The sequence below is a fragment of the Musca domestica genome, unplaced genomic scaffold (genome assembly GCF_030504385.1).
Source record: "Musca domestica strain aabys unplaced genomic scaffold, Musca_domestica.polishedcontigs.V.1.1 5, whole genome shotgun sequence".
Taxonomy (NCBI): Eukaryota; Metazoa; Arthropoda; class Insecta; order Diptera; family Muscidae; genus Musca; species Musca domestica.
The window spans coordinates 15733454-15747662 of record NW_026712346.1 but is presented as its reverse complement, the minus strand read 5'-3'; the positions used below and the strand labels follow the sequence as shown (position 1 = coordinate 15747662).

General features: G+C 32.6%; 1 protein-coding gene and 1 long non-coding RNA gene across 5 annotated transcripts in view; one reads left to right on the top strand and one right to left on the bottom strand.

Annotated features, from left to right (window-relative positions):
• The window catches only part of LOC131804978 (uncharacterized), a 128786-nt gene that overhangs the window by 42995 nt on the left and 71582 nt on the right, over positions 1-14209 (bottom strand). The window lies entirely within an intron of this gene.
• Positions 1-14209, top strand: part of LOC101890001 (uncharacterized) — a 40194-nt gene that overhangs the window by 8218 nt on the left and 17767 nt on the right. For 2 of the 4 annotated variants that reach the window (XM_020038626.2, XM_059128214.1), the window contains 7 exons: positions 889-1035; positions 1090-1277; positions 1648-2010; positions 7730-7986; positions 8343-8580; positions 8754-9047; positions 13919-14050. In XM_020038626.2, coding sequence (XP_019894185.2) covers positions 889-1035; positions 1090-1277; positions 1648-2010; positions 7730-7986; positions 8343-8580; positions 8754-9047; positions 13919-14050 — 1619 coding nt within the window. The remainder of the gene's footprint in view (positions 1-888; positions 1036-1089; positions 1278-1647; positions 2011-7729; positions 7987-8342; positions 8581-8753; positions 9048-13918; positions 14051-14209) is intronic. The other 2 variants (XM_020038627.2, XM_005188701.4) reach the window with 2 other exon arrangements.

Below are 14209 nucleotides of genomic sequence, written 5' to 3'. Positions count from 1 at the left end.
AATTCCAAAAAGTGCGAGAACTTACACCGGAACGGAAAGAAAATAGACTCAAAAGAGCTAATGAGTTGTTTCGTTTGTCCGAAAGCGATGAGAAAACATTCGTTGTCAGCAGTTTGTAAACAAACAAAATGATCGTGTTTACTTGCCAAAGAGGTCAGCTGAAAATGCACCTTCGGTTGGCCACCAGCACTCAAGCGCCGGCCATGGTGATGGTGTGGGCCGCCATAACAGCCGATGTTCGCTCTCAGCTCGTATTAATTGACCGTGGCATCAGAATAAATGACGAATATTATCGTGAAAATATTCTGGAGGGTGTATTAAAGTCTTGGGCACGCAAACATGCAGTTTTTTATCTCGCCCTGTATTTAGACTCTTCTAGGGTAGAGAACCCTCTTACAGTTAATTGTCCACATCCGCATTTATTTAAGTACACATTATTTTTACCCCTAAGTCCACTTTCCCAACCGATGCGTGGTCAGAAAAGAAAATTTGTATCAGGATAATATTTGTTAGGAACGTAGATTTGGGATGTACGTCTATATAAAATAAACTCCGAAATGTCAAACTGGGACTCTTTCAGTCGGAAATTGTGGCAGAAACGTGAAAAAATTACGAATATTAGAAAGTAACATGGGACTGTTAATACTCATTTTATTAAAATACACTAAAGTATTGTTCAACAGTAAGGAATTTACAATGCTTACTTGTTCTACATTAGTATTTAATTTTTGTCACTATTCTCTTAAACTCAACATATTTTCATTAATATAGGTTGCAATAATTAGAGTACCTAATTGTACATATTAATTCGGATGAATTAAGAACATATTAACATTGAATTTTTGACATTTTATTATGTTACTCTAATAAGTTTGTATATATTTTTAGTCCTTACATGGATCTGGGGGATCACCATATCACGTCTACCCAAGCAACAATATGCCAGTTATACGTGCATTCCAAACACCGAATTCTAGTCTTCAATATATGTCTACCAGTCCATTATTGCCATCTTCCAGAACCCACTTGATAAATGTAAGTTTTTTTTATTGTAAACACCAGATCATATTGACCTCCCCATTATTGTAGGATATGTCCCCTTTACCTGCACAAAAATATCAAATTCCACAAGCTCCTCGTACTGTGAATTTATCGCGACGTTCGACTATACAGGAAACATCGTTTTCAAATCAAATTGATACTGATGCTGTCGTAAAAAAAATTCAAAATATGTTTCCCACAGCGAGTGAAAATCACATACGGTTACTTTTAAAAAAGTGAGTATTTTATCTACGTACGAGGAATTGTAAATATATTGATAATAACTCTACATCTTCTAACTTCTTGTAACAATTACGAGTTTATTAAAAAAAAAAAACATTATGAATTACTGGATGTGTATCGGATATTAATTGGATTTGTATTAAATTTGTAATGTTGCGTGATGTTTTTTGCCTCCGTATAAATCAATTAAACTTAATTTTGTTTCAAAATAGACCAACATCCACTCAAATCATATTTTTGGCCTCTTTTGTCCTTTTTAAATCTACTTTAAACTAATTTTACTATTTTCTATTTCATTTGCTGCTTTATTATCGGAATATGGATTTTTCGAATTTGATTAAAAAAACATGCATTTATGTTTAGATATTATAATCGAGAAGCTGTTGTTATAAGTGCTTTGCAGGTGGAAAAGCATCCAGTTACAATGCCAGGACCACATGTTACACCACCAGGACAGAGACATTTGTTTCACAGCAATTCTTCCATCCATATGACCCCACCAGTTCGGCGCTTTGATACTGGTTCACATTTACGCGGCCTAGAAATGGGCAACAGCTATTCACGCACAGCGAGTCCAGTACCACAGGGTCGTCTTGGTAGTGCAATGAGTGTTAATAGTGGTAACATAGTTCCACTTGTACTACCACCATTCCACGGATCCCCATGTTTAGGTGAACATGTCCGAAACTCACCAAAACCGCATTCATCTCCCAAAATGAAATTAAGGTAAGCAATCTCAGGTTATGCATGAAGAAAACACTATCTATATTGGGTTAACTTAAATTAAAGCACCAAAAATATTCTTTCGCTGTTATTTTTCAAAAACGGTAGCTGTTGCTGTGACATTTTTACAGCACTGCTGGCAGTCAAAGTCATGATATGCAAAAACCAACACTGTAGCAGTAACGCGCTATTTTCGATTTCACACCACGTAACTTTAACTGCATTGTGGCTATGAAATACTCAGAGCACAGCTGGCAGCTGCTGTCATCAAACACGAAAACTGTTCTGTGAATCTATGACATTAGGTGTGTCTGGTTACCCTAAAATTTGTAACAATTGTTACAAATTGTTACTGGAAGTCGTCTGTTAACCCGAAAGTTCTGCAAAAGAGAGCGGTTAGAGAGAGAATTTTTGACAGTTCTTTCAGTGAGAGTTTGCAAATTCTTGCTGGAAAAAATTCTTCTTGCAATCACTTGCAACTCTTCTTCTTCTCATTCATCGACATTCAATCAGATGTTTTCTATTATTTATTTATTTCTTTTTGTGCTTTTAATTTGAAAATATGGTTTTGGAATTAACAAGACTAATTGTTTTTGGAGAACAACTTTACAAAATGTGAAAAACATAAATATTAATATGTTATAAGAAAATAAAAGACTATTCCCAACATTTTAGACAAATGCCATTACAACAGGTTTAAAGGATTCCGCGGAACACATCAAATCTATCTTCCTTTTATTGCTCATATTTTTTTTATTATTGTCAATTTCCTTTTTATTTATAAAACTTGTGAAATTGGTGCTGGTTCCTTTCGTTTAATTCTTTTAATGGGGGACAAATTGGTTTGTTTTGACAAATCAGCTGATTTTTTGCAAGCTTCTGCAGGAATACCGTCTGTTTACTTTTCGCAATTTCCTTGCAAAAGAGAATAAAACTACCTTACTCTCGCAGAAAGATGTTACTGGACAATTCCTGCAGGAGAAGTAACCAGACACACCTATTACTATGATGAGATATAAAACAAGTAAGCAAAGGCTACAGTCGAGCGGGGCCGACAGTTGAATACCCTACAACACTATAATAAACGATACAGTATATATAGGCCAGATACTTCAAAGTATTCCGCATGATATTGTGACAAATAATAAAAGAAAACCATCAGGTTTCGTTCTCTAATTTTGGAATAATAGCAACTTTAACTAATTTGCTCATTTCCAATTTATTGGTAGATGTTGCACGTAAATGGTCTTCCTAGATCTGGAACCAATATTTCCCAAAGACCTTTAATCTCTCAGAAGTGGCAAAAGATTAATATTTATTATTGGTTTTTGACTGAACGAAATCAGCGTTAACGAAATAGTCAGAAGTGTGTCTTTCCTGTATTTGTGAATTCTCCAAAAAGTCACTGGAATGGACATTTTCGTATTTTGTCTACAAAAATTGGCAAACTATTTCACACATTGAATATTTTTGGATGGCCATCCAAAACTGCTTGGCTTTTGTAATGTCCGGTAACTCCCATTCAAATGTGCGTAAGGATCGGGCGATAATTACGACCTGCAGACAATTTTGCAGTTTTTTGGTCCATTTCAACCCCTAAATATATGGCGATCATCTCCAAAAAGAGTAGTCTTCTATTCTGACCCTCATCTTATCTCCATGCAAAATTTCGCAAGGATCGGGCCATAAATGCGATCTGTATATGATATCCTGATATCCTAACTACTTAGTTTTGTTAGCTGTAGAAATATTACCAAATGTTTAATTCAAAATGAAAATATGCCAAAAATATGACAAAATTGAAAAAATATGAGAAAATTTTACAAAATCCATATTTTCATCTTTAGAGAGATATGTTTATGCGATTTTTTTAGACTTTTTTTCTTTCCTGCCAAGAGGCCATTCTGAATTAATGAGAACTGTCGAAATCAGTTCAGCCGTTCTCAACATATAAGAGATTTTTCAAGCATATCTTCTTTGATTAACATATATATCGCACATATTTTGCTATATATCCGTTTTGTTGAATGTTAACATCAATGTAAAGATCAGAAGTAACCTTGCCATGGATTGGTGATTTCGCCGGGATTTAAAATATTCGCGGTTTAATGAAAAATTTTGAATTTTTTCAACACAAAAGATATGGTCTATTTTACTCGCTAAATATTATCCGATGACCACCCAAATTGGTAGGCTTCTTCCCCGCCCTAAACTCTAGCTACATGCGAAGTTCCGCGTCGATTGGTCTATAATTGCGACCTGTATAGCTACTGCAAAATCCGACATTTTTTCAGTTTTTGGTCCATTTCGACCCCTAAATATTATGCGATCATCTCCAAGATAAAGAAATAGGGTTATATTCTGACCCTAGCCCCACCTCCATTCTAAATTTCGTGAAGATCGGGCCATAATTGCGACCTGTAGAGTGATTATAAATTAACATGGACAGACAGACAGACGGACGGACGGACATACATAGCTAGATCGACTCAACTCGGCGAGATAGGAAGATCCATATATACTTTCCTATGTGGGAAATCAATATTTCGAGGTGTTACATAATTTTTGGCCCAATGAAACTTATAATACCCCCAACACATAGTGTTGTAGGGTATAAATATATGATTAGATCAAATACTATAGGAAAATAATTCAAATAATCTGCTGCTATTTAGTTTGCAAATTATGTGAAAAAAAAAAACTATTATAAGGGGACTATACCAAAACCTGGACCTATATGGACAGTACCAATCTACAGGAAGTTCACTTTCAATCTGCTAGTCAAGTTATATGGGAGCTATAATAAAACATTGACCTATATGCATTTTCATTGCGAAGTTAGTGTGCTTTCCACAGACGGACATATTTCCACAGATCAACATATTTTTATGCTGATCAAGTATATATATATTTAATATGCCCTCCCTACTATGTGGAGAATATAATAACGGGCCAGACACACAGACTGAGTCAGCTAGTTATATTTAAAAGACAATGGCGACTGCTACGATCCTTTTGGGTTTTATACCCTACACCACAAAGTGGTCAGGGTATTATGTCTTTGTGCATTTGTTTATAACAGGCGAAAGGAAACGAGATAGACCCATAGTTCCTTTTGATGATCTGCATAGTATCACATTCTGAGTAGATTTATACATGTCCGTCCGTCCGTTTGTCCATGTATTTTTGTAAACAAAGTAAAGTTCGCATTTATAGCCGTATCCAGGTTATGGATGAATAAAACACTATTTATATTGGGTTAACTTAAATTAAAGCACCAAAAATATTTTTGCAAATTATGTGAAAACCAAAATACTATTATAAGGGGTGTAAATTAGAATAGAGTCCAATCTCCCTCTTCGATTGTCAACTCCATCCCTTTTTCTGTGAGAAAATAAACACGACCGCTTCGTTAGGGTGTTATTTCAATTCTGATTTTATTTAAGAAATATGTTCCTTACGTACTACTGAAACTAATCTAACTTAACCTAGTCGCAGCCACACAATTGTTCTTATCTATTCTAATATTGAATGGAGAACATTGCAGGGCTGCTTGTAATTTCATTCAAGTGGTCTTGTGCATCTACTGAGCGCATCGATATCTGTGCCTGTGGGTCATAACCTTTATTATCTCGCACATTATCGTATGCGTCAGCGCACAAGATCACTGAATTCTTCATATGTGATATTTTATGGCGGCTGGGAAATATTTAATTTTAGACCATTTATTTTTATTGCTACATTTTCCCAGCGCCTCAATCGCACTCAAAAGTATGTACAAAGTATTTTGTACAATACCAAAACCTGTACCTATATGGACAGTACCAATCTACAGGAAGTTCACTTTAAAATTGTGACTAAAACACCTACAACACCTTTAATCTGCTATTCAAGTTATATGGGAGCTGTACTAAAACATTGACCTATATGCATTTTCATTGTGAAGTTAGTGTGCTTTCCACAGAAGGACATATTTCCACAGATCAACATATTTTTATGCTGATCAAGTATATATACACTTAATATGGCCTCCCTACTATGTGGAGAGTCAGCTAGTTATATTTAAAAGACAATGGCGATTGTTACAGTCCTTTTGGTTTTTATACCCTACACCACAAGGTGGTCAGGGTATTATGTCTTTGTGCATTTGTATATATCAGGCAAAAGGAAACGAGATAGACCCATAGTTCCTTTTGATGATCTGCATAGTATCACATTCTGAGTAGATTTATACATGTCCGTCTGTCCATGTATTTTTGTAAACAAAGTACAGTTTTTAAAATGTCCATGTATTTTTGTAAACAAAGTACAGTTCGCATTTATAGCCCTATCCAGGTAAAATTTTGCACAAATAATTTGTTTGACACAAGGACAAACCCTATTGAAATTGGAGATAATCGGTTAAAATTTATATATAGCTCCCATATATATCTTCGTCCGATTTGCCTTTTATTGTACACCAAACGTGTAACATCAGCCCGAATAGTATAGAATTTTGCACATACAACCAAATTAGGCCTGAAAATAAGTATGCCAAATTTGATCGAAATCGATTCATATATAGCTATAGCTCCAATATATATTGTTCATCTGATTTGTTATTTTAGTCCTTCGCAGCCGTAATATGCACTCTGTAACAACAATATTTGGGGAAATATATCAAATACAGCTCAGAAATACATTTGCTAAATTTTATCGAGATCGGTTCAGATTTGGATATATATCCCATTATAACTTCGTTCGATTTACCTTTTATTGTGACCAAACGTCTAATATTTGTCCAAATGAGATGGAATTTGGCACTTACGACCGAATTGAGTCTAGAAGCTAGTATGTCAAATTTGGTGAAGATCGGTTCAGATATAGCTATAGCTCCCATATATACTGTTCATCCGATTTGTTATATTTGTTACACACCGCCGTAATATGCACTCCATAACAACGATATTCAGGGAAATATATCAAATACAGCTCAGAAATATCTTTGCCAAATTTTATCGAGATCGATCCCATATATATCTTTATCCGAGTTCAAATTAATTGTGCACCAAATGGGCAATACAAGTCCGAATTTAATATATACAAATGCCTCGGCATATTTAGTCCTTTGAACTTAAAATTATAATTATAATCATAGCGTGTATGATTGAATTCTCCCATAAAAACTTTTAATTGTTATGTGAAGCTCTACTAAATTAGCAAAGTGATGTAGGGTATCATAAAGTCGGTCCCGCCCGACTTTAAGACTTTCTTTACTGGTTTCTATTCTAAAAAGGTTGTGTGTTCCGACAGGTATACGGCTAAACATTACCGAAACGAATAATGTTGGATACAAATATCTATCTTGAATTCGAAAATTATTCAACATTGATATAAGACACAGTTTTTTGTTTCCTCTATGGCTTGCTGGCTTGATTTACTCGTTTTATTGAACTTTCGAACCTTGTGAACAACTTCATATAATTTTATCTGCTATTCCATAGTCCACACCGAATATTCTGCTTTAAACAATTTAAGACAGTCCGTTGTTATCCCTTATATATAGTTTAATTCATTATTCTTTTGCATAGCATTAAGATGTTATATTAAAGTTTTACCGCTGACTGATGCCGATTTGGGGAAGGGATGAAACATGTTACCACAATTTAATTACATATACCATGCATATTGGATTTTTAATTGATGTCACCCTCCAAATTTTTTAATTAATATTTTTTCACAGATATATGAAAATGATTTTTCCGAAAGCAGACGAGACATTGCTTTTAGATGTATTAGCTAATGCTGATAATAATGTTCAAAAAGCATCTGAAAAAATAATATCCTTGGGTTATACTAAAAAGGAATTTGTTCCGAATCAAAAATCGATACAAAATCCTGTGGATCAGTCAGGTTTCGATGAACAAAATCGAGCTACTCAAGCTGTTACTACCATACCACTACGTCCAAAAGAATATACAGAAGATGAAAAATTGGCAAGTAAGTATTTGAGACTGAAGCATAGATTTTTTAATAGTAGTAGTATATACATAACAGGTTTGTGTAAAAGGTGGAAGCTGCTAAATGAATACTCTTACGAAAAATATTATTCATTTCATACTTCTAAGACATAAATAAATACAACTACATCAGCATTTTGCTACAATAAACCTCTTAGATATATGTCGATTCATACATTTTTTTCTTTTGCAACTTTTAAAAATTATTTTTTTGTACAAGTCCTTGTTAAAAATGTCTTTGGATTGGCATAGAATAAGAATGCAGACCCTGGTAGTTAAAAAATATTGAAATTTTTAAGCAGTCTCCCATTTAAATTTTATTATTATTTTTTTCAGTAAAAGAGAGACTTCAAGGAACATATCCACATATTGTGGAATATGTAATACTTATGGCGCTTGAATCAGTAAATTACGTGGAAGATCGGGCCAGACAAATACTACAAATTGTTCACGACGAAGAACAGGAACGTGCTATGAGTCAAATATACTCTTCTCGTGGTTTGACTGAACTTGATAATGTATCTGCCCCCAAGGCAGATGTCAGAGACGGCACTTGTCTCTCACATGTATCTAGGTAAGTACATCTAATATACCAATGACTTAATTTGAGGGACCATAATCATCATCATATGGCATATCTCATAATTCTGCTATATCCCTTTTTTCTTCTGCTAATCAATTTTAAATTTGCTCATTTTATTTGTTTATAATTTCAAAACGATTTATTTAAAAAATAAACTACCATAGCCGTTCAAAGAAAAGCGACCTTAAAGATAAAACAGCAGGTATTTCATCAACCACAAAGGATGCTTTAGGTACCGAGGTGACGAATGCCGCAGCGTCTAGAGAAAATGATGATAATTTAATATTAAGTCTCAACTTGAATCTGTCAGCTGTTACCATGGAGACGAAGAGTATCTTAGACCGTTATCGTTTGAGTTTCAATACTAGTTCTAGCCATTACATTCGTGGAACATGTGCATCAACAAAATTTTGGGATAAACTGTCCCCACAATCACGAGATAAATCCGATTCGTTAAAGTATGCTATACATGTATATTTTTCTATATATATGAGAGATTTCAACTTTATTATATAAATAATGGTATATCTATAAAATTTATTAAATGTTGCCAGAGCATATATGCATTTGTAGTTAGGAATGTTTTATATAAAAACAAATTTTTGTGTCAAAATAGCCAGACTTACAGCCTGTTTTTGTAACATGTTTCCCATTCGTTGACACATTTGTCGACTTAAAACATATTTTGGTTTTTAGAACAAATGATTTTTCACTCTCAGTGTCATACACATAAAACTTTGGTTCTTGTAACAAAGAATACGAAAGAAAAAGTCAGAAAACACGATAGGAAGATATCTATCGTCGTCAATAGATTTTGGCAGTTTGTTACAGAATCACGAGAAATTTATTTGTTTATGATGGGGAATTTGCATGTGAATTATTTCAGGACATCAACTTTCGCATCTTACAGATCCATATTCTTCAAATGTTGTCTTGAACTTTTTCAATTATATATTAATTTTTTTTTTGCTGGGTGTTGATTGTATTTTCTCAAAACTCCACATTTTTATCGAAAACCAATTTTGAAACGAATACGCCTAAATACGAACGATTCGAGTGAAAGTAATTATTTTACAAAAACAGGCTGTTAATCCCATTATTATTAATTTGTTAAAACCCTGGTTTATTTGTGAAGAAAAATTGCAATGTTTTAAATAGGGGTAAAACCGAAAGACTGTGCTTTCACTTCCCTTTTATTGTGGGGGTATTTTTCTCCCCAGGAGTTATTTGAAAAAAACTTCCTTCACTAAAAGACTTTTTTTATAGAAGAGTACCCCAAAATGCCAACTCAACGAAAATAATTTTGGATTTCTTCTAAATATTACAACTGCACTTACAAACATTCCCAATTTTTCTCCGCTGTTCGTTGTCTTTTTCTTTTGTTTTAAGAACAAAAAGCTAACACTGACATCTCCTTATCTACCGTCGTTATTTTGTTGTTTCGAAATAGTCATCCTTTATCCCATTGTTGTCGTTTTACAAAAACAAATGACAAATCTTGATAAGCTACCTTAGTTTTTTATTCCTTTTGAACGAAACATTAGAATTTCCTTACAAACACAGTAGAAAAAAACATAGTTAATCGCGATAAAAGAATAAATAATTTTGGCACTTTTTTAATACATAAAATGTCTTCTATCAAATAACTTCTACTAAAATTAGCCGAGTAAATAATGTCTTATATTTCAAAGGTTATTTCGATACTATTTAGCAGCGTTACCTAATATTCGACATCCTCGAGTAAATCACATGTATTCATATGAAAGTTACCAAATACGTCGGACGTACAAAGCATTGGCAAATGAATAATTTGTTTTGTGTGTTTAAAATAGAAAATAATAATAGAAAAATGTGAATGTTTGCAATTGGAAAAAATAATTTTAAAAATTATTGATTTTAAAAACGTTATTAGTTGGTAGATGTTAAGATAGGTAATACGAACATATAAAACATTTTGCCATAGTGGGAATATTTGTGTACGCTACGAATTTATGTCATACTGTATAGTATTTTCTACAAACAAATGGTAAAACCCGTTCTAGTATGAAATAGTAGAAAACATTGTATTTGACGTTACTTACATATATATCCTTAGGTTATATTACAAGAGATCTATCTCAGTACTCTATTATTTTAATCATTGTATATATTGAAATTTTAACAACTTTAAATTAAAAACATTACTAATTAATTTACCAATTTCTTATCACCGTAGAATTTTTATTACTATTATTTTTTACTTTTTTACCTACAATTTATTTCGGCCCGTAATATACAGTCTGTCAAGTAGGTCTTTTGACATTGGAAACGATTTTAAATCCAGAAACAAATGAACTAATAATCGAATTGTTTATTTGATTTAAAACAAACAAAACATTTATGCAAGAAAATGGTCTAAATAGCTAATTATTTACAACACAAATAAAAATAAAATAAAAAATTGGCAAGATAAAAGCTTAACTTAAATTGTAATTTACAAATATTTTTTTTACATTTAATTTTTCTTTCTTTCTTCAAAGGTTGAAATATTGATTTTGAATTGTCCACCCTTAGATTCTATAACTGTTCGTAGTCTTCTTTTCATGGAAAAAAAAAATTAAATGAGCCACATCATATTCCAATGGTATTTTTTGCCATTCGTCCAATACTGCATTTTTGAGATCTGTCCGATTTTTTTGGGTGGCGTTTGGTAACTTTTTTCTTCAAATATGCCCAAATATTTGGAATGGGGTTCAAGTCTGGACACTGGGCAGGAGCATCCAAAACTTTTTTGCAAATCATGTACTATATATCTCTAAACGATTATTTCGCTACAAAAACTCTAGATTTTGTCGATGCATAAGTTGAAATAAACATTTTGAAAACACCCGAATTTGAATATTTTCTGAACAAATAAAGATGACATATTAAGCCAAGAAAATAAAAAAATTAAAATCATATGGTATCATAGCTCTACCTTGACATCATTGTACCATGATATGTATAAAGTGGGAAATGCATGAAAAAAATATTTTTTTTATTTAATTTTAGAAAAAAATCATTAATTTAATTTTAGGAAAATACAAATATCTTGCTATTGTCAAAACACTTTCTTGACATACTGTATATCTGTTCACCATGGTAGAAGAGTATAGGTAGTCGCATCGACGCAGCTGCTGGGACAATAAACTTTCAAACCAATTTTGAAATTGAAAATTTTGAATGAAAAATTATTCAAAATTTTAAAAATTGTTTAAAAGTATATGTCATAACAACTTTCGATTGGCGTCGTATTAGAAAACATATAAAAATCTACTTATTTTTTTAAAAAACATTTTTAAAATGTTGGCATATCAATGTTCCCAAGTGTTGACACATGTACCTGTATTCTTCTACCATGTCTCTTCACCATACGCTCCTTTGTTCTTTTAAGAAGAAACCAGCCGATGACTATATAAGAAAGATTGCTCAACTTCAAATAAACTAAAAAAATTCAACTCTGTAATTCTGCCGTCGTTTCCCTTCATAATTTGACATTAATATTCTTAGCCATGATGCCTAAACTTTATAGTATCAAATAGACTTTTAAATATGCAGCAGTTGGTTTTGTTTATTATACCCTCCACCATAGTATGGAGGGTATATTATGTTTGTCATTCAGTTTGTAACACCTCGAAATATACACTTTAGACCCCACAAAGTATATATATTCTTGATTCGGAATATTAATTTAATTTGTTTCAAATTTGGTATTTGAAGTTCGTAATAGATACTACAGCCTAAGACAGAAAATTATTTGTGCAGGTCCACGTCTTCGTATAGCCCCCATATACCAGCACCCCCCGATATTCGGTATTTTGACGATTTTAGGTACAATACTCACCGGAATTTTTTTGAGATGTCGTATTTGAAGTTCGTAATGGATGCTGCAGCCTGTGACAGAAAATTGTCTATGCAGATCCAGGTCTTCGTACAGCTCCGACACAACGGTACCACCCTATATACGCAATTTTGATGATTTTAGATGCATTAATCACCGTTTATTTCAAGTTTCGAATTTGAATATATGACAAACATTGCCTATGTAAATCCACGTCGTATAGACCCCAATATAACGGCTATATTCTGTATTTTTAAGATTTTAACAGAACTTTTAACGGATTGTATGTTTTGAAAATTTCCAAATTCGTTCAAAATGGTGGAAGGTATTCAAAGTTCGACCCGGACGAACTTACTGCTTTTTAACTTGTTTTTAATTTTGTTTACAAAATTCTTATATTGGGGAAAATCTGCGAAACAAGAATGGAGTTTTGGGGTTATTCCACAAGATTGAATCTAAAATAGTAGGACAATACAATTGTAAATTGTACAATGTGTTGCCCATTAACGTCGAAAATGTGCATTTATTTTGCAACCGAACCGAACATATTTCAAGTTCAAATTATTGTATTTTTTATCCAAAACAATTCACACACATACACAAAATGTGTATATGTTGTGACAGAATAGGGGCACCAAAAGAAAAACATTGTATTTAGGAGGTAGCTTTGTTCTACCTTCTGAATTTGTGCCATGCTTTATATCCTATTGTAACCTTAGTCATCACCGAGTTTTTAGAATAAGTGCAAAGGAGTTTATGTAGAACTAATTAAATTTTGGTCCATGATATGAACTAGAAAGCCATCCGATGAATTATCCAGAAAAATCCTGTCAAGTTTAATTAACACCTCATTTACGCGTTCTACAAAGTTTCATATTTTATTAGACCCATAATCAAGGAATTGAAAATATAAATTAAATGTGTTCTATGAAAACATGTTCCTCGTAAATAAGGCTGCATGTATTTAAATCAAGATGAGAATACATAAGAAAATTTTAAGTCATTGGGTGTTTTCTCTTCGTAAAATAAAAATAATGCTCAGATTGACCAAGTTCAATTTTATAGCTTACACGACCTGTTTATTGGGCCTTTCTAAAGTATTTCGAGAACTGTCGTACAACTACAATGTCAAACGTAATAATGGCGAATGTGTTTGATCATCATTATATGAAAGTAGAATATAGGAAAACGGACATCACGCAAAATATATAATTCACGCAATTAAAACTTGACGCACCCATTTATTTTTAGAATTGAAAAATATTGTTATGGGAACACAGCGGTGATAAGAAATAATTATAAATTTTATATGTTGTGTACAATTTACCTGAGCATGCGCATACATTGCATTTCATTTATTCATTTTATAAATTAACTAACATTGAAATATTATTATAGTTTTTTACACTTTACTTATATAATAAATATTAACAAAAAATTATTTTTTCATCATGCTTGAAATCATAAAAGGAATTCTCATCGCGAATGTATTAATCCCTCTGAAGATAAACTTTGCAAAGAGTTTAAGTCTTTAATGGGACGCATTCAAACTAATGGACCCAATAGCAGTTTGGCAAAAGGAGCTGATGAGGGACTACTTTTGTGAGTATACTTTAAACGTTTTAATATGTTAAATTACGCTTTTATCTAGGATTAATTCATCTGACTTATTCAATAATTCGACTTATGATCAAAGGGCAATCTAACATGTTTGGTAAAATTAAGGTTTTAAAGTAATCCTGAAATAAATGTGCACCATTA